The sequence below is a fragment of the Microcaecilia unicolor genome, chromosome 2, assembly GCF_901765095.1.
Source record: "Microcaecilia unicolor chromosome 2, aMicUni1.1, whole genome shotgun sequence".
NCBI classification, from domain to species: Eukaryota; Metazoa; Chordata; class Amphibia; order Gymnophiona; family Siphonopidae; genus Microcaecilia; species Microcaecilia unicolor.
Window position 1 is genome coordinate 104,866,184 of NC_044032.1, and position 25,073 is coordinate 104,891,256.

Genomic DNA, 25,073 nt, shown 5'->3' on the forward strand with positions numbered 1-25,073 from the left:
TTCTATTCCTGGCCCCGTCATCTGTGAACACAGAATAGAAATATTTGTTAAGCAATTCTGCCTTATCCTTATGTAGAAGCTATTCCAGTCACAAACAGTATCATGTTTAATTGACTACCAGATTATATATTTCACTGAGATAAGACTGCAAATCTTCAACTATAAGACCCAGCTAAGGTGCATTTGTCAAAACAGGAGTTCTCAACCCAGTCCTCAGGACACACCAAACCGGTCTGATTTTCAATGTAACTACAATATGTAGTGCGCCCACTATATGCGAATCTATCTCCTGTATATTCATTATGATTATCCTGAAACTCTGAGTGACTGGATGTGTCCTGAGGACTGGGCTGAAAACTTCTGGATCAAGATAATGGCTACTCTTCTGTAGCTCGTTCACAACATACATCTTCCAGACCAAATTAAGAGACCATAAGGTTGTTCAAGGGCTGCCTCCTATCATCAAGATATGTTATTTTGTTTATTAAGGGATAGATTTTTAAACACAGCCAGCATTCAATAATCTGCAGACTAGTATTTAACTTCTCTATAAGCAATTCATCCTCTTTCGAAAGAAGAAAAATCTGGACATTGCATAAAAATCCTGCCAAATCTAAATGTTCATTGAAAAGCCCAAAGCAAAGAAATCAAATGAACCATTCATCTCACTTTGCAATCCTGCACAAAGAGCCTTATACCTGTAATACCAATTTCACTATAACAATGCAACAAAAGATCTGTATTAACCAGATTAAATGGAGATGACAAATCCAATAGTATCCATAAATATCATCCACATTGATCCAGACACTGACAGACTCATCTTGAAAGGCTACCAGAATGGTCTCTTGTGTATCAAATTAAAATAAATAAGGAAATTATTTCTCTTTGAGATATCACAACTGCCAAACAGAAAGCACTAAATATTTCCTGTTTAACATTCGAAGTCTGAATGAATATTGCCATCAATTATAATGTGTAATGAATGGTAAGCTCATAAATACATTCTAACATACAGTTCCTTTGAAATTTGTGTAGCTTGCACAAACCAAACATGGCTGCCACATAACAGTTTTGCTGTGTTACAGTTACCATCCAATCAAGTAGATGGTGTGCTGTTGCCATTCTCATATTGTCAGGTTCATTAAGGTCAGTGTATTCTGACAATCTGAATGTAAAATCTGTAGGAGAGATGCTACAGTACAATTTTTGTCAAAAGTAAAGACCCTTTTTGAAGGGAAAGGATATCTATAGACAAACCACAGAACCCTATGTTGGAGTTAACCTTCTTTATATATCTTAACCCTGTCCTAGATCTCAGGTTTTACTAGTGACATAACCATATGATTAGGAAATGGTTCCTTCAGTGGAGGAGTGGCCTAGTGGTTAGGGTGGTGGACTTTGGTCCTGGGGAACTGAGGAACTGAGTTCGATTCCCGGCACAGGCAGCTCCTTGTGACTCTGGGCAAGTCACTTAACCCTCCATTGCCCCATGTAAGCCGCATTGAGCCTGCCATGAGTGGGAAAGTGCGGGGTACAAATGTAACAAAAAAAATAATATTTAACTTTATTAATTTTAAATCATGCAGAGATTCCTATATCTATATACGTGTTCGATTACATCTTTGTCTTTTGGCTAAGATCCAAGTAAGTGATCTGAGAATTGTTTGTTGGCTATTTGAGATTGAGAATCTATGTACAGTGTGAGGGATTAATGATCTTTCATCTAATCTTATTGGGGACATGGTGAGGTACAGACTAACCACTGTCAAAGCAAGAGAATTGAACCCCATGCTTGAAAAAAATGTACGTTTGCAACATATATATTTTTAAAAGAAAACCAGCTAAAAAATGCAGTACATAAGATTTAAAGATCGTGTAAGTTCCTTCTTTAGATGTGAAACCCATGTGGCTTCAACATCTTTTTTATAGACTGTTACCCTATAAACAATCACCAGACTTGAGTTTACTTTAGGTTAAATATCACTAGATAGAACTCTGCAGCAGTATTATTCCGGTTAAGTTTCAAAAAGCATCTGTTTAAAGCATGAAAACTTTTGTTTGACAAAGCGTTTTTCCTTCTGCCACTCAATATACAATGAAACGCCATTCAAAGTTAGATTTGATACCATTGAGTGGATTGAAGTATCTGTAATAGAAGTGACTTTTCAATACTGTTTAGACCAGATTTCATATTTTGAACATATTTGCCCCATAATCTGGCTTTAATTGACCTGCAAGAAAATCATCTATACTGATCAGTGAAGCTTCATGCATGTTTTTTTTTTTTTTTTTTTTTGGGGGGGGGGGGGGGTGAAAGTATGCCTTTTTCTTTTACTAGTTGAATATCTACATTTTCTTTTTTTCAAGATTTTGTTTAATTAGGTAATCTGCTATATCTGTTTTCCAGACTACAGCCTCAGGGTTGGAAAATCTGTCTTGGATTTTGCTGTATGTCGTCCAGCTTTCACATGACAGATAGTCACTGAAAGCTTATCATCTTTTTGATGTTCTTCCTAAAATTGTATTGAGAAGTTGTGCATATCTGACAGTACAGTTGATAATGAACATTAACACCTGTCACAGAACATTTCAGAAGAATGACATTTACTTTAAACTTCAGCAGTTGCAAATTGTCAAAAGGGTGATAATATATGTGAAATGTTCTATGTCTGTTATTTCAGCTTTGCCAATTCTTCCATCCTGTCTAGCCCCTCTCAGAGGTGCTTTTAATTGGTGAAAGACATCAGCATGAGCCTATTGAGAATTGTAGAGATTATATAATAGCTTGGGATTGTTAATAAAAAAAATGTAAACATATCTCTGCCAGCTGTTTATTCCATTTAAGAAGCTGGCCAAGAGATGTCAGTAAATACAGTATACACACACCCCATGGCACTGCAATACTGCCTTCAACAATAACTCATGCTGTGTTCATATTTATATGATTTATAGAAAAAGGAATGTATGATTTTTAATTAAAAGAGGCTACAATCTTATCAACACATTCTTTTTCACATATACTATTTCTCTTTCTTAAGCACTTTGTGGCTATGAATATGGAACGCTCCTTTTAACTTTAGAGGATTTTTCTCTATTTTTCCTAATACTTAAAGCTCACAATATTAACTCTTGCTTTACCCATGGGCACCAAGTCTAAATTCACATTTACAATTCCCTCCTCTTCGCCAAAGATTCTTGAGAATCTCTGGCCTACTTTTACATTTTAATTGTCATGTGACACTTTCTCTCGCTCTCTCTGTCTGTCTCTCTCCCTCTCTCTTTCAAACAGTGGCGTATTTAAACAAGGTGTGTCAGTGGTGTACACCCCCCCTGTCAGATCCAGCCTCCACCCCCACCTTAAAATCCTGTCTACTGCAGTTAAGGAGGTTGGCTGTAGTCTTCACCTGGGCAGCGGCACTCATAATGCTGCTGCCGGGTGAAGACTGCAGCAGTCAGGATATTAAGGTGTGGGGGGAGGGGGAGCTGCACCCCCCCCCCCCCCTTAAAAATGTTTAGGCTTTGCTCTTGCTCTCAAACATCTCATCCCTTATACACATACTGCTCTTAAATGAACATTCAGATACATTTGTTTCCTATCCTATCAAGATCTTACTGCTGCTAAGTTAATAGGTAAATATTAACTTATCATAATATTTTGCATGGATCTCAGTTGGTGTTTAGGAATGGTTTTAGCACAGAGACAGTTTTGGCTATGTTGACATTGGAGCTTAGACAAGCAGTTAGTATGGGTAGGAAGGTTTCGTTAATGCAATATGACCTTTCTTGTGCATTCGATTTAGTGGATCATATAGTACTATTATCTCTTTTGGATTTTTATGGGGTGGGAGGAGTTGTTCTTCGGTGGTTTGAAGGTTTTTAAAAAAAAAACTAATAGAAGTTATAAGGTGAGAATAACTTGGGGTGTTGGAGGATCTGAAGGTGAAGAAACAATGTGACAAGGCGATGGCCTTGGCCAGAAGGATGCTAGGCTGCGTTGAGATGGGCATAACCAGCAGAAGAAAGGAGGTGTTGTTGCCCCTCTACAAGTCGTTAGTGAGGCCCCACTTGGAGTATTGTGTTCAGTTTTGGAGGCCGTATCTTGCTAAAGATGTAAAAAGACTGGAAGCGGTACAAAGAAAAGCTATGAAAATGGTATGGGATTTGCGTTGCAAACCGTACGAGGAGAGACTTGCTGACCTGAATATGTATACCTTGGAGAAAAGGAGAAACAGGGGTGATATGATACAGACGTTCAAATATTTGAAAGGTATTAATCCACAAACAAACCTTTTCCGGAGACGGGAATGCAGTAGAACTAGAGGACATGAATTGAGGTTGAAGGGGGGCAGACTCAGGAGTAATGTTAGGAAGTATTTTTTCACGGAGAGGGTGGTGGATGTGTGAAATACCGTCCCGCGGGAGATGGTGGAGATGAAAATGGTAATAGAATTCAAACATGCGTGGGATAAACACAAAGGAATCCTGTTAAGGAATGGTTCCATGGAATCTTAGCGGAGTGTGGGTGGCGACGCCAGTAATTGGAAACAAAATGAGAGCTGGGCAGACTTCTACGGTCTACACCCTGATCTTGACTGAATAGATAGGGATGGGCTGGAGTGTAAATTTTAAGGGGCTTCGATGTTAGCTTCAGAACTTAGTACAAGAACAGTACTGGGCAGACTTACTACTACTACTACTATTTAGCATTTCTATAGTGCTACAAGGCATACGCAGCACTGCACAAACATAGAAGAAAGACAGTCCCTGCTCAAAGAGCTTACAATCTAATAGACAAAAAATAATTAATGTGAACGGGAAGGAAGAGAGGAGGGTAGGAGGAGGCGAGTGGTTACAAGTGGTTACGAGTCAAAAGCAATGTTAAAGAGGTGGGCTTTCAGTCTAGATTTAAAGGTGGCCAAGGATGGGGCAAGACGTAGGAGCTCAGGAAGTTTATTCCAGGCGTAGGGTGCAGCGAGACAGAAGGCGCGAAGTCTGGAGTTGGAAGTAGTGGAGAAGGGAACAGATAAGAAGGATTTATCCATGGAGCGGAGTGCACGGGAAGGGGTGTAGGGAAGGACGAGTGTGGAGAGATACTGGGGAGCAGCAGAGTGAATACATTTATAGGTTAGTAGAAGAAGTTTGAACAGGATGCGAAAACGGATAGGGAGCCAGTGAAGCGACTTGAGGAGAGGGGTAGTATGAGTAAAGCAGCCCTGGTGGAAGACGAGACGGGCAGCAGAGTTTTGAACCGATTGGAGAGGGGAGAGGTGACTAAGTGGGAGGCCAGCAAGAAGCAGATTGCAGTAGTCTAAACGAGAGGTGACAAGGGTGTGGATGAGGGTTTTGGTAGAGTGCTCGGAAAGAAAGGGGCGGATTTTACGGATGTTGTAAAGAAAGAAACGACAGGTCTTGGCAATCTGCTGGATATGAGCAGAGAAGGATATACATATAAAGTATCACATACTATGTAAAATGAGTTTATCTTGTTGGGCAGACTGGATGGGCCGTACAGGTCTTTATCTGCCGTCATTTACTGTTACTATGAGAATGAATGGATCTTGCTCTTCTGAGTGGGTTCCAAGTTGTGGAGTTCCCCAGGGCTCTCCTTTGTCTCCCATTCTTTTTAACTTTATCATGGTACCTTTGGGTAAAATGTTAGCTGAGTAGGGTTTTAGGATTTTGATGTATGCAGATGATAAAACTGTTTTTATTTCTTTTGAAGATCAATTGTTAAATGTAGTCTCTAGTGCATCTAAGGCGATTGATATAATAGATGGATGGGCAGCTTATTTCAGACTTAAAATTATTAAGGATAAAAAAAAGTTTATAGTGTTTGGTAGTGTATTGATCATATTAATTATCCATTGGAGTCATCTCTTAAAATTTTGGGCATTAGTTTTGATAAATATCTTTTGTTTAAAGAATAGGTGAATAGAGTAGCCCATAAGGTGTTTGTTATGTTATGGAAGTTATGCCGTATAAGATAAAATTTTATTTTTGAAGTGTGTAGATCGATTGTGCAGGCTATTGTATTATTGCATATCGATTATTATAATATCATCTACTTAAGCTGTAAGGATACTATTTTAAAAAAGGTTCAGACATTATTAAGTACCACTGCATGACTAATATTTAAGGTTTCTTGATTTGATAGAGTTTCCCCATTATTGTTACGGTTGCATTGGTTGCCAGTGAAGGTGCGGGTGGTATTTAAACTTTATTGCCTTGTTTTTTAAAATTGTGCACGGCAAAGCACCCAAGTATATGATAGGTCTGGTACGAGTATTTTATAGAAACATTATGCCTGGAGCTAGATGTTTGCTACTTTTACAGTATCTGGACCCCAAACAGGTTGTTTATAAACTGTTTTTTTAGGGTACATTGGCTGATTTAGCTGCCAATCACCTATTAATTTGTGAAGGCATTGAAATTATATGATCTTTAGAAAATTGTTGAAAACTTTTGTTTAGGACATTTTTAATGTGATTATTATTTTTTTTATGATTAGTTGATATGTAATATTCCTGGCGTTGGGCCAGTTCACTTTTTTGTCAGCCACACTGAACTTTTATGGGAAGTGTAGGATAAAATTGTCATATTATTATTATTATTATTACTGGTATTGTATACACTTTGATTTGAAGAACATTGTTCATGTTCTCCCGGAAAAGGCTTTGACCTGGACAGGCTAATTCTGTCCAGACTTCAAATGTTGCTTATGGACAGAGTCTGTGTGGTTATGCTGGAATAAGTCAGTGCCTTCAATTTCAGGGTTCCAAGAACGTGTTTGAGTTTTACTCAAGAAATATCATCTGTTGGCATTGACCATGGACCCTAGCCCATATCAGTAGGTTTTATCTTCTTTTCTTCACTGTATTTTGAGCTAGGTCTCACTGTAACTGAACAAAAGAGAGAACAAGCAGAAAATTCATTTGAAGTAAGTAAAAAGAACAGACATAAAGGGTAAAGGCAGGATGGATATACATTTCTAATATTCATTATTCCTTAAAAAAAGTATTTTTTTTGTAACTGTCCTTTCACTGTTTTTCAGCATCACAGGATTAGTAGTAATTTTAGCAATGCATTCAAGACTAATAAGCACTAAAAAATAACTAACTTGTTAGTCTCACTCACACACACATAAGGAGTGACACGGGCTGCACATACAGCAGCAGGACATGTTTATCTGATCCTACCCTAGCTGAGATGATAATTAACCATCTCTCTGACTTATGTACACCTTTCATTAAATTAGTCACCTTATTTTCTAACTCCTCTTATTCTCTTACCTATCTATATGTTCCATCTTTGCTTATACCCTTCACTGTCAGTTAAAATGTTCTATTACGTATTGTGTTGACATTGTAAGTAGTGTACTATGCAATACTTTTTATTGTTATTTGAATATTTCTTACTGCTGTAATTGGATATTGCTCATGTTTGATTTATTCTTACTGTACACCGCCTTGAGTGAATCCCTTCAAAAAGGCGGTAAATAAATCCTAATAAATAAAATACACTGGTAATAAAATAATGAAACAAGCTGCGAAAGACCTTAGGGCTTCTTTTACAAAGCCGCACTACCAATTCTTGGTGTAACAAAAGAGAGGCTTCCTATGGGCTTTCTCTCATTTGCCACATGGGAATCAGTGCGGCGTTGTAAAACAAGCCCTCGGTTCCAAGAGAGGCAAAACAAACTAAGGCTTCATGATTCAGTCTTTGAAGCTTTGCTGCAAGTGTAGGCAGGTAATTATTTGCAGCATTAATGTCCTCAGAATTGTCACTTCGCAAAAAAATATATCTCCCTGGTAATGAAGTACTTGGATTAGTTTTTTTACAACCTGAACTTTAGCATATGGTTAGTGGTTACTTTGTGGCACCTTTGTGTTATGAAGAACCATTTCCAGTCATGAGTTATCACTGAAGAATACTTTATACTTTAATAAACTGAGTTAGATCCACTGCATAGACACAGTATCAACTCCTGGTTTTCTTCTGGGTTTTGTTTTCATTTCAGTTTCTCCATTTTTCCCTATAGTACCTGGAATCTATATTCAGTCTCCTCTTCCAGCTACTACAGAATGTTGGAGAATGTGATACAAAGATGCATATCTTGCATGTACTTTCCTGTGTCATTGAGAGGGTCAACATGCAGGTAAGATCATATCTTCAATTATGTTGCATTAAGTATTACGTTTGTGTGACCAGAAGTCTTTTGTATAGTATCTTCTTTCTCCTGGTTCAAATATTTAATGCTGTTTTCAAAACTGGCTTTGAAGAATCAGACATTCTGAATTTTCAGTATTGTTGGTTCTAATCTCATAAAAGTTTAACTCAAATATTTAAACAATTAAGAACAAGATAAATATAGTACCTTAAGATTACAACTGTAAAAGGTCACACCAAGAGCATGTATTAAAGGCATTTTAGAATAGGTTTTTCTTTCTGAAGGCAAGTTACATTTAGTTTCATGTCTTACCGTTCACCCCACAATAGTAGTACAGTCCTTCAGTGAACTTTGGTTAAAAGTATTTCTTGCTGTTTATTGTTACATAGTTTGATTGGCTTAATTTAGAAAGTTAGTGTACATATTTTCTAAAAAATGCCAATTAGTTTTAATACAGAATATACTAAACAGGATTACATAATAGGGCTGTACCCAGTGGCTTAGCTGGACAGCCAATTTTGGGTGGGCACAAAATTTTCTCTCTTCCCTGCCCTCTTCCTCTCCCCACTCTCCACCTCTACCCCTGCACCTCCCAACTTAAAATATACTTTAGCTCATGAGGATCCCCAAGCTCTGTCAGCTGAAGACTTCCTATGAGGACAGCCAGAACTCGTTTACCAAGCTTGGCAGACAGCAGCAACTCCTTGAGTCACTGATGCTGGCACCCCATGCATTCTTAGTTATTGGTGACTCAAGGATGTTGTCGCTATATGCCAAGCTTAGTAGAAGAGGTCCTCAGCTGATAGAGGTTGGGAATCCTTACCAGCTACAGTAAGGGTCAGGACTAGTGTTAGACATGCTAGGGCCCAGGGCAGAAAATAAGCCCCCCCCCCAATTCCCTCTCTTTATTGCCTCCCCTCCAATCTTCCCACCTACCATTACAATCACACTGACAGACTCTCAACAAATAAAGAACAAAGGATCACAAATTAGAAATAAAAATATGTGGACACAAATTGAACTCGGAACCTTGGTATGTACTGCAACTGTGGAGAAATAAAAATAGAAATGTGTTTCTTTTTCTATTGAACACAATAAAATTACATCAAGCTAACATATTTCAGTTATAAATTCAAAATAAAATGCCTTTTCTACCTTTGTTGTCTGGTCATTTTATTTTTCTATCATGTTGGTTCCAGTTTCTCTTTTCCACTTTTCTGCCATTCTGTTAATTCTCCTTCAAGCAGCTGCTGTTCATTTGTCTTTTCTCCTCTCTCAGTTCATTGCATCACTACACTTACCTCTGATATATTAATCTTTCCATTGTAGCTCTTGCCTCTTTTTTTTTTTCTTTCCTGCTTTCTGTCCACTGAGATTTCACCCTCTTTCTAACTGCTTTCCTTCTTTTTTACTTTTCAGATACCTATCAGATTTCCATCTCCTTTCACCCACTAGCTCTCCTATTCCCCATCTCACTCCTTCCCTAGTCTTTCATTTCCTTCCATATTCCAACTATTCCCCATATATTTCTACCCCCTGTAATCACTATCCTCCTCTTGTTCATTTCCTTACCACTCCCCTTGGCCTCTTCCACATGGTTCCACCATCTCAGTGTCTCCCAACCCTTCTAGTCCAGCATCTACTCCCTCTTTTCTTCTATCCCCACCCTCTACCCTCCCAGCATCTTCCTATCCCTTTCCTCTTGCCCCCTTCCCTGGGGGCCAGCATTTCTCCCTCTCTTCCCTCCAACCCATAGTTCAGCGTTTCTCCCTCACTCCCTTCTACTCCTGGATCTAACATCTTCTTGCTTCTTCCTCTCTCCTTTGCAATATCTCTCCTTCCCGCTCCTTTACCCTCATGTTCAACATCGTTCCTTCTCTTTTTTCCTCTTCCCTCTCTCTTATTGTCCTTCTCTCTCTCCCTTGCATCCCAAATCTAACATCTTTCTCCCCTCTGCAGCATCTCTTCCTCCCTTCCACCACCATGTCCAACATTTCTCCCTCATCCTTCTCTCCCAGTCGAGCTTACTAATCTCTCCCCTCCTATCTGGTATCTCTCTTTCAGGTTTCTGCACCTCAAGTGCATCACTCTACATTTCTTGGCATTACATTTTAACTCACTTATTTAATGTACTCCAGACAACATTTTTAGAATATCAAAATCAATTTATTATGATCACCCATCCGACAGCATGCATACACCCCTACTAATTGAATTAGCTCGATCCTATATAAATATGTCAAATTGTCACACATTTATACATTATAGGCACATCACATCACATCACGTAATGGCTTATAAACAATATTCTCATTTACATCTTAATTAAGTATTCCATGTACGTTACCCAAAGTTCAATTTTTATTGCTTCCTAATCAACAGTCCCACATGATCCTGAAGGAGCCTGACTTCAAAGTTCCATTGTTTTGATGAAGCAACCTTATAAGCAAGAGTCAATCTCTTATAATTCTACTGCATTCAGTTCTTAAATCTAACGTAATTCAACTTTATAACTATGAATAGCTTCTTTGAAGGCTCTCGTCCTCCTCAAAACTTTGAGACAGATTAATCCTTGATGATATATCATTGTTTCCTCATTGGTTGGCAATTTAGTGATGAACCTTAAGCCCTCAGTATATTATTACCACATGCTTTTTTTAACCAAGATGTTCAAACTTGCCAGGAATGATTTCAACATACTGACTTCCCAAGACACGGGAGAGCTTCGTTCAGTACATCTAGAAATGACAAAAACACCACCACTTCCTTTGTTCCTTGTTCCTCTGTGCAGGCCGCATTTCGAAATCCTCTTCTTCAGGAGAAACTACTTCCCATATAATCTGTAAACACCCAACGCTAATATTCATCATCATAATCTCCTTACTTAATAACTCTCAATATTACCTACATTTTATCATAAAGTATATGAAAACTGCTTACCAGCGGGACTAGCATCCAGTCGCAGCCCTGGATTACCAATCCTCAGGCTTCATGCCCTCACATTCTACTACCGGGGTTAAATACACGTACCTCCAACCTTTCAGCAATATCTCCCACAAATATGTTAAATAGAATAAGCCCCAGCACCGACCCCTGAGGAACTCCACTGCTCACCTTCCTTTCCAACGAGAGGATTCCATTTACCACTACCCTCTGCCACCTGTTGGTCAACCAGTTTCCTATCCAGTTCACCACTTTTGGTCCTAAGTTCAGCCCTTTCAGCTTATTTACAACTCTTCTGTGGGGGACCGTATCAAAGGCTTTGCTGAAATCCAAGTAGATTACATCTAGCGCAGGTCCTTCATCCACTTCTTTGGTCACCCAGTCAAAGAGCTCAATAAGATTAGTTTGGCAGGATTTTCCTTTGGTAAACCCATGCTGTCTCGGGTCCTGTAACCCATTGGTTTCTAGAAAGTTAACTATCCTTTCTTTACAGCAGCAACTCCATTATTTTTCCTTCCACCGACGTGAGACTTATCAGTCTGTAGTTTCCCACTTCTTCCCTGTCTCCACTTTTGTGAAGAGGGACCATATCCGCTCATATCCAATCCTGTGGAACCTCTCCCATCTCTAAAGATCTATTAAATAAATCTTTAAGAGGTCCCGCCAGTACCTCTCTGAGCTCCTTCAGTATCCTGGGATGTATCCCATTCGGTCCATTGGTAGATGGACACAACCCATATGTACCTGGTTTAATCTGCTGCAACTAAAGGAAAGAAAATTATCAGGTAAGAAACATAATTTTTCAATATCTCAGATTGTGACAGCTAAGAAATGTCTTCTTCCCACAAATTACGTTTTGATTAAATACACATTTTATATATTGTACTGTCCGCCAAACTATAGCTACATGATGCAAAGTTCCACATTAGGAGTCTCTACCCAGGGAAAGGAGCTAAGTGTAATTGATGATACGTTGAAACCCTCTGCTTTGTTCATCAGCAGCTAAGAAAGAAAATAGAATCTTAGGAATTATTAGGAAAGGAGTGGAAAACAAAAATGAGAATGTTATAATGCCTTTGTATTGGCCCATGGTGTGACCACACCTCAAATACTGTGTTTTAATTCTAGTAACCACATGTCAAAAAAGATATAATGGAATTAGAAAAGGACACAGAAGGGTGAGAAAAATCATATAGGGGATTGGACAGCTTCCCTATGAGGAAAGCTAAAGAGGTTAGGGCTCTTAAGCTTGGAGAAGAGAGGGCTGAGAGGAGATATGATAGAGGTCTATAAAATATTTAGTGGAGTGGAATGGATAGATGTGAATTTCTTGTTTGCTCTTTCCAAAAATACTAGGACTAGGGGCATGCAATGAAGCTACTAAGTAGTAAATTTAAAACAAGTTGGAGAAGATATTTCTTCACTCAACGTGTAATTAGACTCTGTAATTCGTTGCCAGAGAATGTGGTAAAATCAATTAGCTTAGCAGGGTTTAAAAAAGGTTTGGATAATTTCCTAAAGGAAAATTCTATAAGCCATTATTAAGATGGAACTGGGAAAATCCAGTGCTTGTTTCTAGGATAAGCAACATAAAATGTATTGTACTGTTTTGGGATCTTGCCAGGTACTTGTGACCTAGATTGGCCACTGTTGGAAACAGGATACTGGGCTTGATGGACCTTCAGTCTGTCCCAGTATGGCAATACTTATGTTCTTATTGAACTTTGTAAGAAAGGTTGTTGTACTCTATGGTGTTCTGCTAATATTATGAAGTTTAAATGCTTTTTGTTCAAGGACAGAGACTCATCTGTATTTTTAAAATTTCTACTTAAAAAGCCTCTGTGAAAACCAGTGTTATTTTATATGGTTCATATTTGCTAGAATAATTGAGGGTTTTTTTTCATGGGATTTGGGAATATGAAATTACTTTGGCAAAATTGATTTTGGAATCTGCACAAGAATGTTTGTGATAGTTCCTCCAATTTTTTTCAAGATCAGCAGGAAATAAAATGAAGCAATTTTTTACATATAAAATGCCAGAAAGTACTAATTATAAGTCCTCTGCTAAGTGACTTGCAATCAGTGCACAGCTGGTGGGTATTTCTTCCATTTCTGAAAGAATCCTCCTTGGCTTCCTTTATTCCCTGCTGTGACTTATTTGTTTTAAAGTTGCAGAACTATTTATTCTAGTTGTAATTGTTGCCTGCTAATTATGAAGTGTAAGACTGCATTTCATATCTTTGGTAATTCATAAAGAAAAAAAAGATAATTTACCACATTTATCCAAATTTAATGATGAGTTTGTAGGAAAAAAAAAGTTCCCCATTTAAAATCTCTGTATTACCTTTAAGAACATTATCCTGAATACTAAATATGTTAGGTTGTGTAGTAGAATTTATTTGTAGATTGAAACCTCCAGGGACAGAAAAATACATACAGGGGGTATATAATAAATGAAATAGAATACTAGATGTATATAGTCTTTTTTTTTTTTTTTATAATTTCAAAATTTTACATTACAAGATAATCTTGCTTCAGAAAAACAGACAAGAAAATATTTTGTAGAATTACATCTTCCACTTGAATACAGCAATACAAGATTCCATTAATTGTCTTTTTTATATCACAAAAAAAAAAAGCTTTAAAGAGGGGGCATGCATTAGATTAATGGGGTTAAATCTAAAGAAGAAAAGTTTATGACAGTAGATAGGCTTAGCACGATTTTCCATCCATCTATCTATTCTATAACTCAATCAGTTAGGGGATAACCATAGGAATTTATACTTTCCTAGAATCAAGAAAAACTCTTAGTTGCTCTGGCTGAATGAAGATATATTTTAAACCCTGATATTTAATAGTACATTTACTAGGATAATTCAGAAAGAAAGAGGCACCCAAATCTTGTGTCTCCTTTCTCATACTCAAAAACAACTTTCTAACTTCTTGTGTCTGTTTTGTAACATCTTAGATGTATATAGTCTTATGTAAATTACATATCATATTATTTTATTCCTTTTAGAAGCATTCAAATTATATGATTTATTTAACCATCAATACCATATATTCTGATCCTATAAGAGTAGAGGAGTAGCATAGTGGTTAATGCAGTGGCTTGAGAACCAGGGGAACTGGGTTTGATTCCCACTGTAGCTCCTTGTGATTCTGGGCAAGTTACTTAACCCTCCATGTGCCAGGTACAAAATAAGTCCCTGTATCTAATACGTAAACTGCGTTAATTTTAACCACATAAAGGCGGTATATCAAATCCTATCCCCCTTCCCTTTATTTAAACACAGCAAAGTAGCCAAAAAGACAGTCATACTTAATCCATGAAAATTGTGAAAATATAATGACATATCCAGTTATCCAAAATCTGCATTAATAGAACTACTAAACTTCAAGGAAAACAAAGTTATGAGTATTTGTGGTTATGAGTAGCGTTTTCGTTGCTGATCTTGTAGGCAGGGTCATGCAGTAGGTGGGACTGGTTTAGGGTCCTGGTGTTGTCATTCTCCTTGGAGTGCACTTGTGTGGATGTAGACATTTTGATGGGCGTGGACAATCCTGAGATGTGTGTATTACTATAGGAAAATGTAGCACTGTAGCGTTTTTAGTGCATGCTGATTAGCGTGCGCTAAACACTAGAAGACGCTATGCTAGAAACGCTAGCGTGCCTTTGTAAAAGGCCAACTTAATTTGGCCAAAAATAAATTGATACTATTAGTATCAAATCAAGTTATGGTCACACAGAATAGGAAAAGGAAATTTTCTCCCTTAATCAAAGATATTCATCATTTAGAAGTGGAAACTGCTGTTTTACATTGGATGAAAGGTCAGACTTATTCTTTCTCAGTTGCTGTCTTTTTTTTTTTATTTTTTGTATTTATGAAATTACACATTTCCCATAATACACCAAAGGAAAAATAAGGAAACATTATTAGCTGCTGACTTTTTATACCCTGTTTTGATTGATCTTGGATATTTATACCTTTGATTTTATGTTATTTAATTTTTAGTTTTTCTGTTTATTGTGATTCTTACACTGAACCAAACCATAACCTAGCTGAGCCAGTTCCTCTATAGGAACACACTCAATAACATTACAGACTTGTTCTAAGCAGAATTATATATGGAGGGTCATTTTCAATATGACATCTAAATCAGATTTTTGAACCAGAAAAACGTCTGTCTTTTTGTTTCATAAATGGCCATTTGCTAGATGTTTTTGTTTTCGGTGTGAGGCATATTTTCAAAGCACTTAGCCTTCCAAAGTTCCATAGATGGAACTTTGGAAGGCTAAGTGCTTTGAAAATATGCCTCTGTGTCTCTCTTTTTGCACCATTTTTGAAAATTTTTTTAAAATGACCAAGGGAAAAAATGCACAAAAACAAGCCATTGAAATGTATTGGGGGGGGGGGGGGGGGGGGCAGCATTCTTAGTATACTGGCCAGCAGAGACATCCTAGCAGAGCAGTGGGGCACCCTAGGGGCCAATTCACTGGATTTCACATAAAAGGTCCCAGGTATACATCTCACCATTAGCCCCTTAAAATTGTATGGTGAGTCCTCCAAAAACCTACTGTACCCAACTGTACACCACTGCAAAGTTGGATATGGGCCTGGGTCCCCTTCTCTACAGTGCACTGCACTGACCACTAGACTACTCCAGGGACCTGCTTGCTGCTCTAATAGCACTGGCCATAACAATTGAAGTTGTCATAGAGGCTTTTATATACTGTTTCTTTCACATCTTTGGGGGGGGGGGGGGCAGGAGGGGGTCAGTGATCACTTTGGGGGGGGGGGGGGTGTAAGGGAGTGTCATGCCTTAATCTGTCCACTGGTCATTTAGGGCACCTTTTTTTACTTCATCATGATTGAAATAGGTCTAGACCCAAATGTCTAACTTTTAACCCAGGACATTTTGCTTTGTTCCGTTATAACAGAGAAATGGCCAAGTTTTGGGAGTGCCCAAATCCTGCCTTCCCTATCATGCCCCCTCGATATGCCCCCTTGTGATTCGGACACACTGCATACAAACTGCATAGAAAAGTCTTAAAAATGGGTTTCAAAAATAGCAATTTGGAAGTTTTGGCAAAAATAAAAACAAAAAACAACTAACTCTGTCCATCTGCCGCTTTGTGCCACTTTTTGGATGTTATTCTGTTTCGAAAATGAGCCTCATAATGTCACAGTGAATACCATTAGTGGGAGGAGACAGGAAAGAGGCTCATCTTTTTGATGATGTCAACGTTTTGTAAATAAAATAATTGCTAAAAACAAAGTAATGCGACATGATGACATTAGTAAAAAGGCCTTGTTGATCATATGTAAATTGTTTCTGTTCTAATAGTGTTTGATTTACTAAATATAATATCATTTTTATACAGATAAGACCCTATGTAGGGTGTTTGGTACAGTATTTACCCTTGCTTTGGAAGCAGAGTGAAGAACACAATATGCTAAGATGTGCAATATTGACTACTCTTGTTCATCTTGTTCAGGTACAGTGTCTGCTTTCTTACTGCTGTATGCTTTTTCCCTTGCCATGTATTTTGTGGGGAGTTAGTATGATTGAACATGCATTCTGAATTAGTAAATCAGTATTTAGAAATGATTAGATAGCCCTATGCTGATACTTGAGTAATCACTTCCATCAGAGGCATCTTATTTGTTTTCAGAAACAATTTGTAATAACAAGGATATAAAAATAGTTTTCTTTTTATGACTTATAATCAGATGGAATAATGAAGATCAGGCAATGAATTCATGTTGCTCTTTTACTATGGTATAGCACCATTTTCAACTAAAATATTTTTCTTGTACATTTGGGATTAGCTTGTTAAAGAAAAGTTTTGGAAGTAAAATGCTTCTGATAAATAAACTAAATCTTCAAATGTAAAACCCTCAAATAACCTCTGGTAGATCAAAACTAAAGTGGTTAAAAAACCAGGGTCTATTACAGAAGGAGGAAACAAGGAAAAATATGATCCAGATAAGTCAAATATATTACGTGCACAAGGTATTGTTTTAATAAAACAACAAAATATTTTTTATAATGGTGGAGAGATCTCAGAGTATAAACTCACCCAAGCGAGACTACACTAAAGTGATTTACGCCTCTAAGGGTGGACAAGTTTCTCGATCCTAGAACTCCACTATTTTTTATTTCTTGTGAGCAAAAACACCCTCATGTGCTTATATTATAACAAAGACTTGTTCAATATTTTTAAAATATATGGATCAATTCCCTTATTTACGCCATCCAAAGTCATTGCACCTTAACAACAAGTATGTATATATAGAGAACATCTCTCCTGTAGTTTTTTAAAATCAATTATTTAAAAATGCTGATGTGCTCAATTACGTAGCACTCTAGTATGAAATATGTGACAATGTAATCGATTTTGGCACTTAGCGTATAGGCCGGTGATCCGCTTCTGGGCTGACTTCAATCCATGATAACCACATCTAGTCCCATGAGGTAATTCGTCACCTCAACACCTTCTCAAAAAGCAAAGCATATGGGCCTGATAAATGTCCAAAGCTAAAGCGCTCATACGCTGTTATCTTCTACAGTAAACCATAACGAGTTCGACTCTGCAGGGTTTCGTTTTCGCTTCTTCAGGAACTCAAAATATGATTTTACAAAATAAAGCTGCAAAAAGTGCCACTCTTCCATTGGTGCTCTGCTCCTGTCAAGCAAAGACTTTTTAAATGTTTCCTAGCAGGAAATGATGACATACTCGGACTCAGTCAAAAAAAAGCATGCCCTTCAAATCATGAAATTGCTAGCTCTATATTCATTCATTGGTTTAAAAAAAAAAACTCCACTCAAATATGTCCTTCATATCAAAATGTCCCAATCAGTGACTAAATCATTTCGTATAATAAACTAGTAAAAAATGCCCATTTCTGAACGTAATGAAACGGGCGCTAACAAGGTAGTGATTTTCTGCCATTAATGTTTCCACAGTTGTATTCAGAGTATAATTTTTGTTAACATTTGTTAAGATTTCTTTATATTAAAGAGACTTTCTGTGACATGAGGAAGACATATGAAACATATTCAGTGCAATGGTTCCCAAACCAAGTCCTGGAAGAAACCCCAGCCAGCAGGTTTTCAGGATGGCCAGAATGAGAGATTTAGCATGCAGTGGAGGCAGTGCATGCAAATCTCTGTCATGAATATTCATTAGGAGTATCCTGAAAACCTGAGTGTCTGTGTTGCCTCCAGGACCAGGTATGGGAACCATTGAGTCAACACATGCTACAGTTACTGAAAAGAAAGCAGCATCACTGAAACAGAAGAATAATTAAAACAGGGTGGGGGGAACTTGGAGGGTGGGGGCAAGTGTCTGTGTGTGTGTGATAGAGATTGTGTGTGTGTGTGTGTCAGAATGACAGAGGGTGGAGGCGTGGAGTGGGGTCAGCATTGCTGGGGTGATAGAGAGAGAGAGAGAGAGAGTGAGTGTCCATCTATCCATCTCCCGCATCAGTGTGTGTGTGTGTGAGTGTGTGAGATTGACAGATGGGGGGGTTGGCAGCAGATGTGTGTGTGTCACAGTCTATAGAGAGATCATGAGTGTCACACAGAGAGATTGTGTGTGAAAGTGATAGAGGGTGGGACGTAGTTGGAGTTTGGATGCGACTATCTGTGTGTGTATGATAGAAATTATGTGTGTGTAGCAATGTTTGAGGGGGCGTGTGTGGTGATCTGGGAGGTAGTGTACTTGGAGGGGTTGGCGGAGGGCTTGTAGGGTGTTGCTGTGCGAGGTTGATGAATCCTTCAGACTGTGTTGTGGTTGGCTGTCATTATTGTACCTTTTTTTTTGGTGTGTGATAATGTTTAGAGTGTTGCTCATTGTTTTTGTGTGAAGTATCTTTTTTTTTTCCCTGTGTTTCAGCTTTGGGAAATGCGTTTCTCTGAGCCTCCTCCTCCCTAAGTGGTCTCCCTTGTTCTTAGTGGTTTTGTATTTTTTTTTTTTAAGGGGGGTGCCGGGCTGGCGAACTGAGAGGGAGTGCCGGGGTGGGAGGGGGCTTTGATTTTGTTGATTGTTGCTGGATCGTAAATTATGCGAGTGCAGGACACAGGGAGAGAAGGAGGGATGGCGGAAGGGAAACGATCAGCTGTTGCAGCTTGGTTTGTGTGAAGTATCTTTTTTTTTTCCCTGTGTTTCAGCTTTGGGAGATGCGTTTCTCTGAGCCTCCTCCTCCCTAAGAGGTCTCCCTTGTTCTTAGTGTTTTTTTATTTTATTTTTTTGAAGGGGGGGGTGCTGGGCTGGTGAACTGAGAGGGAGTGCTGGGGAGGGGGGCTTTGATTTTGTTGATTGTTGCTGGAGTGTTAGAGAGAGAGATCTAAAGGCGGTGCAACAGGCATCCGCTGTTGGTTTCCGTTCCGGCCTCCCTCCCTCCTTCCCTCCCTGTCCCGTCCTTGTGTTTCGTAAATTATGTGAGTGCAGCTTGGTTTGTGTGTGTGTGTGTGTGTGAATGTTTGAGGGGGGGGTTGACTTGGAGGGGGGGTCAGCATTGCAGGGGGGGTGGTCTTAAAGTGAGAGACGGTGGTTTCCCTTGTTAGTTTGCCTTGTTAGGGGTGTAGGGGTGGTGACTTTGGGGGGGCGTGGGTGTGGGTGAGCGGCATGTAGTGGTGTACATCGATGTCTGCCACGCCCTCGCGTCAAACATGATGACGTGGAGGGCGGAGCAATGCGATTGGTTGAGTGCCATTGCTCCGCCCTTGACGTAATCACGTTTGACGCGAGGGCGGGGCAAACAGTCATGGGCGAATTTGGGTTTCACCACCATGCAGTTAGAACGTTGGGACTTGTGGAGGCTTCATTAGAACGTTGGGGTTGTGAATTATGTCTATACTAGTATAAAAGGCCCATTTCGGTAGGCAATGAAACGGGCGCTAGCAAGGTAATCCCCCCCCCCCCCGCAGCGTCCTTCCTGTCTCCCCTGCCCCCCTGCAGCCATCCATCTGGTCTCAGGGCCCCCTCCCCACCAACCCTCCTCTGCCCCTGCAGCCATGCATGTGCAGCGGCCCTCCTCTCTCCCCTGCTCCCCCTGCAGCCACCCATGTCCAGCGACTCTCCTCTCCCCTTGCCCCCCCTGTAGCCACCCATGTCCAGCAACCCTCCTCTCCCCCTGCAGCTACCCATGTCCAGCGACCCTCCTCTCCCCTGCCCCTCTACAGCCACCCATGTCCAATGACCCTCCTCTCCTTTCCCCTTGCCCCCCCTGTAGCCACCCATGTCCAACGACCCACCTCTCTCCCCTGCCCCCCCTGCAGCCACCCATGTCCAGCGTCCCTTCTGTCTTTCCTGCCCTCCCCTGCAGCCACCCATCTGGTCTCAGGACCCCCTCCCCTCTTCCCTGCCCCCCCTGCAGCCATCCATGTCCAGCGACCCTCCTCTCCCCCTGCAGCCACCCATGTCCAGCGACCCTCCCCTCCTCCTGCCCCCCTCCAGTCACCCATGTCCAGCGACCCTCCCCTCCCCCCTCGGCGCATCACCCAAGCCGGTACAAAAAGAAAAAAGCCACCCATCTGGTCTCAGGACCCCCTCCCCTCTTCCCTGTCCCCCCCCCAGCCATCCATGTCCAGCGACCCTCCTCTCCCCCTGCAGCCACCCATGTCCAGCGACCCTCCCCTCCTCCTGCCCCCCTCCAGTCACCCATGTCCAGCGACCCTCCCCTCCCCCCTCGGCGCATCACCCAAGCCCCTACCCCCCCCTCGGGCACATCAACTGCCTCGCCACCCGCAGCCGCCAATACTAACGCTCTGACGTCGCTGCGCTCCTCTGGAGTCTTCCTGCAGGGCAGTGACGTGGAGGGGAGAGGAGGAGCGGCTGCAGTGATGACAGCCAATGCCAGATGGCTGTCTACGGAGCTGCGTTTCAGGTTTAAAATATTTTTTTGGCTTTTTTCTTTTTGTACCGGCCGCTGCTGCTCAACAGGAGATGCAGCAGCGGCTGGACAGCGTTAGTATTGGCAGCTGCGGGTGGCGAGGGGGTTGATGTACCCCGGGGGGGGGGGGGTAGGGGCTTGGGTGATGCGCTGGGGGGGGGTAGGGATTTGGGTGATGCGCCGAGGGGGGAGGGGAGGGTCGCTGGACATGGGTGGCTGCAGGGGGAGAGGAGGGTCGCTGGACATGGATGGCTGGGGGGGGGGGGACAGGGAAGAGGGGAGGGGGTCCTGAGACCAGATGGGTGGCTTTTTTTCTTTTTGTACTGGCCACTGCTGCTCCACAGGAGAAGCAGCAGTGGCCGGACAGCGTTAGTATTGGCGGCTGCGGATGGCGAGGGAGTTGATGTGCCCGAGAGGGGGGGTAGGGGCTTTGGTGATGCGCCGGGGGGAGGGTCTTGTGTGATGCGTCGAGGGGGTAGGGGCTTGGGTGCTGCGGAGGGGCTTGGGTGTTGTGCCAAGGGGGGGCACTGAGAGCTGATTGGTAGGCAGGGGGAGGAGTAGGGAAACACGCGCCGCGTGTTTCCCTACTCCTCCCCCTGCCTGGCTCGCGGTTTTGCAGGGCAGGGGCTTGGGTGTTGCGCGGGGGGGGGGGGGGGGCACTGACAGCTGTTTCCCAGGCAGGGGGAGGAGTAGGGAAACACGTGCCTTGGAATCAGCTGTCAGTGACATCACTGACATCTGTGCATTCTAAACTGCCTAGCAGACCACCTCCGAGGGAGCCACAGTCCCAGGCACATTAGAACGTTGGAGGTGAGAATTATTATATAGGATGGGGCGTGGCTGAGGGCGGGTCCATGAGTGACACTGAGTGGTGCTGACAGCCTAGCCTACCAACAGTACAGGGCTTCAGTGTTTCCCTGCCACAGAGTGAGCTTCAGAACGTTGGAGGTGAGAATTATTTATATAGATGAGTCTAGTCTCTAAGGGCCTGTTTACCAAAACATGTTAATGATTCCCACATGGCAAGGCTGATGCAGCCCATTCAAATTTCCCATTGCCGCACCAGGATCGCTAGTGTGGTTTGTAATGTAAACCCCCCTGGTGGCAGAGCAATGTATTACAATGATGGTACCAAATATGTCACAGTGTTTCCCCAAAATGACTCAACACCAACCAGGGAGTTTAACAATAAAAAGAAAATATTTTTTTATTAGTTGAATTATATTTAAATGCTAATGAAATTTTACCAACTTGCAAATTTAACATATGTATTTCAATTACAGCTGTGCAACACAAATCAGTTTAGTCTCTAGAAACATTGAGAGCATCCTCAGATAAGTATAAATATTAGTTACATAAATCATTTAGGTACATTCAATTCCACAAAACACCAGACTCTTCAAAGTCTCCTCTCTCCTGTCCCTCAGACCCCTGGAGACCCCCAAGGATCACAACATGTAAGTTTTCCTCTGCTCTTTTTTTCTTCTTTTAGTTATCTCTCACTTATTGTTCAGGTTTCCTTTACTATTTTCTCTTATTGTTCAGGTTTCCTTTACTATTTTCTCTTATGTGCACTTTTTAAAATAGTTTCAGTCACTTAGCTGCTCTCTTTGTTTTCTCTCTCTGGCTCTCTTGAACGGTGGGCGCCTTTTCTTTCAGGTGATGATCTCCAGCATCAACTTTCTTCCAGTCTTTCCCTAGTAACATGTTCTCACCAATAGAGCTCTCTCCCAACTGCCAGCCTGAGCTGTTTGTCACTCTCCTGAGAGTTCCATCAGCATGCGGAACACTCAGCGCATGCACACAGACCACTCAGTTTCACTACACTGCTCACTATCTCTACACCAGATCTAGAAGGAGCCAGGTAATCTTTTCAAATTTAACCCATAGGGTTACAGTAAAAGAGGACCTAAATGTTCCAAGTAGTGTGCTGTATTCCCACATAAATTTTAAAGCAAAAAAATGACACTTATCTCATCGTGAGCAATTGTGTGTGCTCTTGTTACTCTACAGTGACTATCAATTCGTAACATTTGGATAGTATTTCAAAAAAGAGTGATTAAGTATCCATAATTCCCTGGCATTCAGTTGTAACTGAAATCATCCATTATTGTTGCCAAATTTGCTTGCTTTTTTAAATTTCTGTTAACATATCTTCATCAGTCTGATAGTTCTGGCCTGGAGGATGGTAGAATAGCCTATGTGTTTATTCTTTCCCTTCACACATGGAATTTTTATCCATAAGGGTACCACGTTGCTGTCTGTTTCATGTAGAATTTTTATTTTGTTTGTCTCAGTTCCCTCTTTAACATACAGCGCAACCCCCCCTTTTCGATTTCATCCCACCTTATCATTGTGATATAATTTATACCCTGTTAACAGTGCCCCTAGGCTTTTAGCATTTGTATACAGACACTTCAAAGTGTGTTTTTTCCTTGTAGCTACAAGCAGCTTAGAAAGTTGACAGGGATAATTTGTAACCTTTGCTGTGTGCTACCCTTAAACACTCCTGGCTTTCTTTCACCTTAGTTGAAAACTCTCAATTGGAATTCCCTAAATGTCTTGTTATAATAGTATCCTTCAAGGATACCTCACTCTGAACCATGCGCTCCTGAGCAACTGTCAGCTACCCCCCCCCCCCCCCCCCCCCCCCCACCGGGGTTCTAATTTAAAAGCTGCTCTATCTCCTTTTAAAATGTTAGTGCCAATAGCCTGGTTTCATCCTTGTTTGACTCAGTTTGACTTTTCTTTATGTTGTACTTAGGAAGTAATTCTGCAGTTTTTTGATTTGGTTCTTTCACCTCCTGTCTGTTTTCTTAATGTTTAAAGTAGTGTTTTGTGTGTTATGCCTAAGCAATTTTACTAACAATTTCCCAACCTATATTTGTACTTAAATATATTATAAATGTTAGTTGTTGCTCTTTTTATCAGTAGCTCATTTAGTATTGATGTATATGTTATCTATATATTCTTGCCAGGCTTATCTTGGGAATTTATGGAATTCTGTTCTTGGTAATATGTTGGATTTAGTTTCCATATGGATTGAATGGTCTGAGATCATAGATGTCCAAATTTTGGCCATTTTCAGCTTGGGGAACATGGTGATTGTTATTGTTCAAGTCTTGTAAAACCTTTGTGCGCATTGGAGTAATATGTAAAAAATCTACATAAATGTAGAAGAGTTAATTCCTTTAAGAAATTTACGCTTTTTTTTTCACTATGGCTTCTTAATTGTTTCTTTGACTTGTAGTCTACTAACAAATTCATAGTTATGTTAAAATTCCCCTCCTATTATTGGTAATGATGATAACATCATCAATTCTGCTTTTAGGGGAGAAAAACGTTGTGATTATAGATTTTAGGGAGCACAAGCATCAGATTACAATTTATGAAATGTAAGAAACTTGTTAGTTTATAACTGGGCTTCTGATTTAGGTTTTAGCTGATAAACTATGATACAATACACCCATGCAAAACATTAAAATAGATCAATAAACTATGGAAAAACACTCTTTCCCCAAGTATTTCTGTTCCATCTCATGGCTTGTCTTGTATCCCCAATTCAGTTCATCTGCCTTTCCTGTGCTGACATATCCTAAGTGACACAATTGCACTGCAAAAGGCACTTTGCAGTAATACCTATGGCATTGAAACACCAATATATTTTGTACCCTCAAACCCTCTAATTAGCTAGAAAAATAAACACCCAAATTTACAATTTATAAACACCTAAGAATAGAAACCCTAGTTATAATAAGTCTTCATTTTGGATCTTGTGTTGCTTGTATTTGTAAAGGAGCCCAGGGCCACCTAGTTGTAAGGACAGCCTGCTATCTGGCATCTCTCCCTCTCTCTCCCATCTGCAGGTCTGGCATCTGTCTCTAGCCCCTCAACCACCTGCAGAACTCCAAACTCGCTCCAGCAGCGATGCAAACTGGTAGTTTGTGGCGACACAACCAGTTACTTTTCTGTGCTGTGTCCCACGCACAGAAAGTTCTTCAGAGGAGACAGGACTGCCAGAGGCTACTGGTTTACATCACTGCCACTTCCGGTGTATG

At 40.6% G+C, this 25,073-nt stretch overlaps 1 protein-coding gene across 4 annotated transcripts in view; it reads left to right on the forward strand.

The window, feature by feature from the left end:
- Positions 1-25,073, forward strand: part of IPO11 (importin 11) — an 813,637-nt gene that overhangs the window by 195,758 nt on the left and 592,806 nt on the right. For all 4 annotated transcript variants that reach the window (XM_030193171.1, XM_030193174.1, XM_030193172.1 and 1 more), the window contains 2 exons: positions 8,042-8,158; positions 16,500-16,613. In XM_030193171.1, the coding sequence (XP_030049031.1) occupies positions 8,042-8,158; positions 16,500-16,613 (231 nt within the window). The remainder of the gene's footprint in view (positions 1-8,041; positions 8,159-16,499; positions 16,614-25,073) is intronic.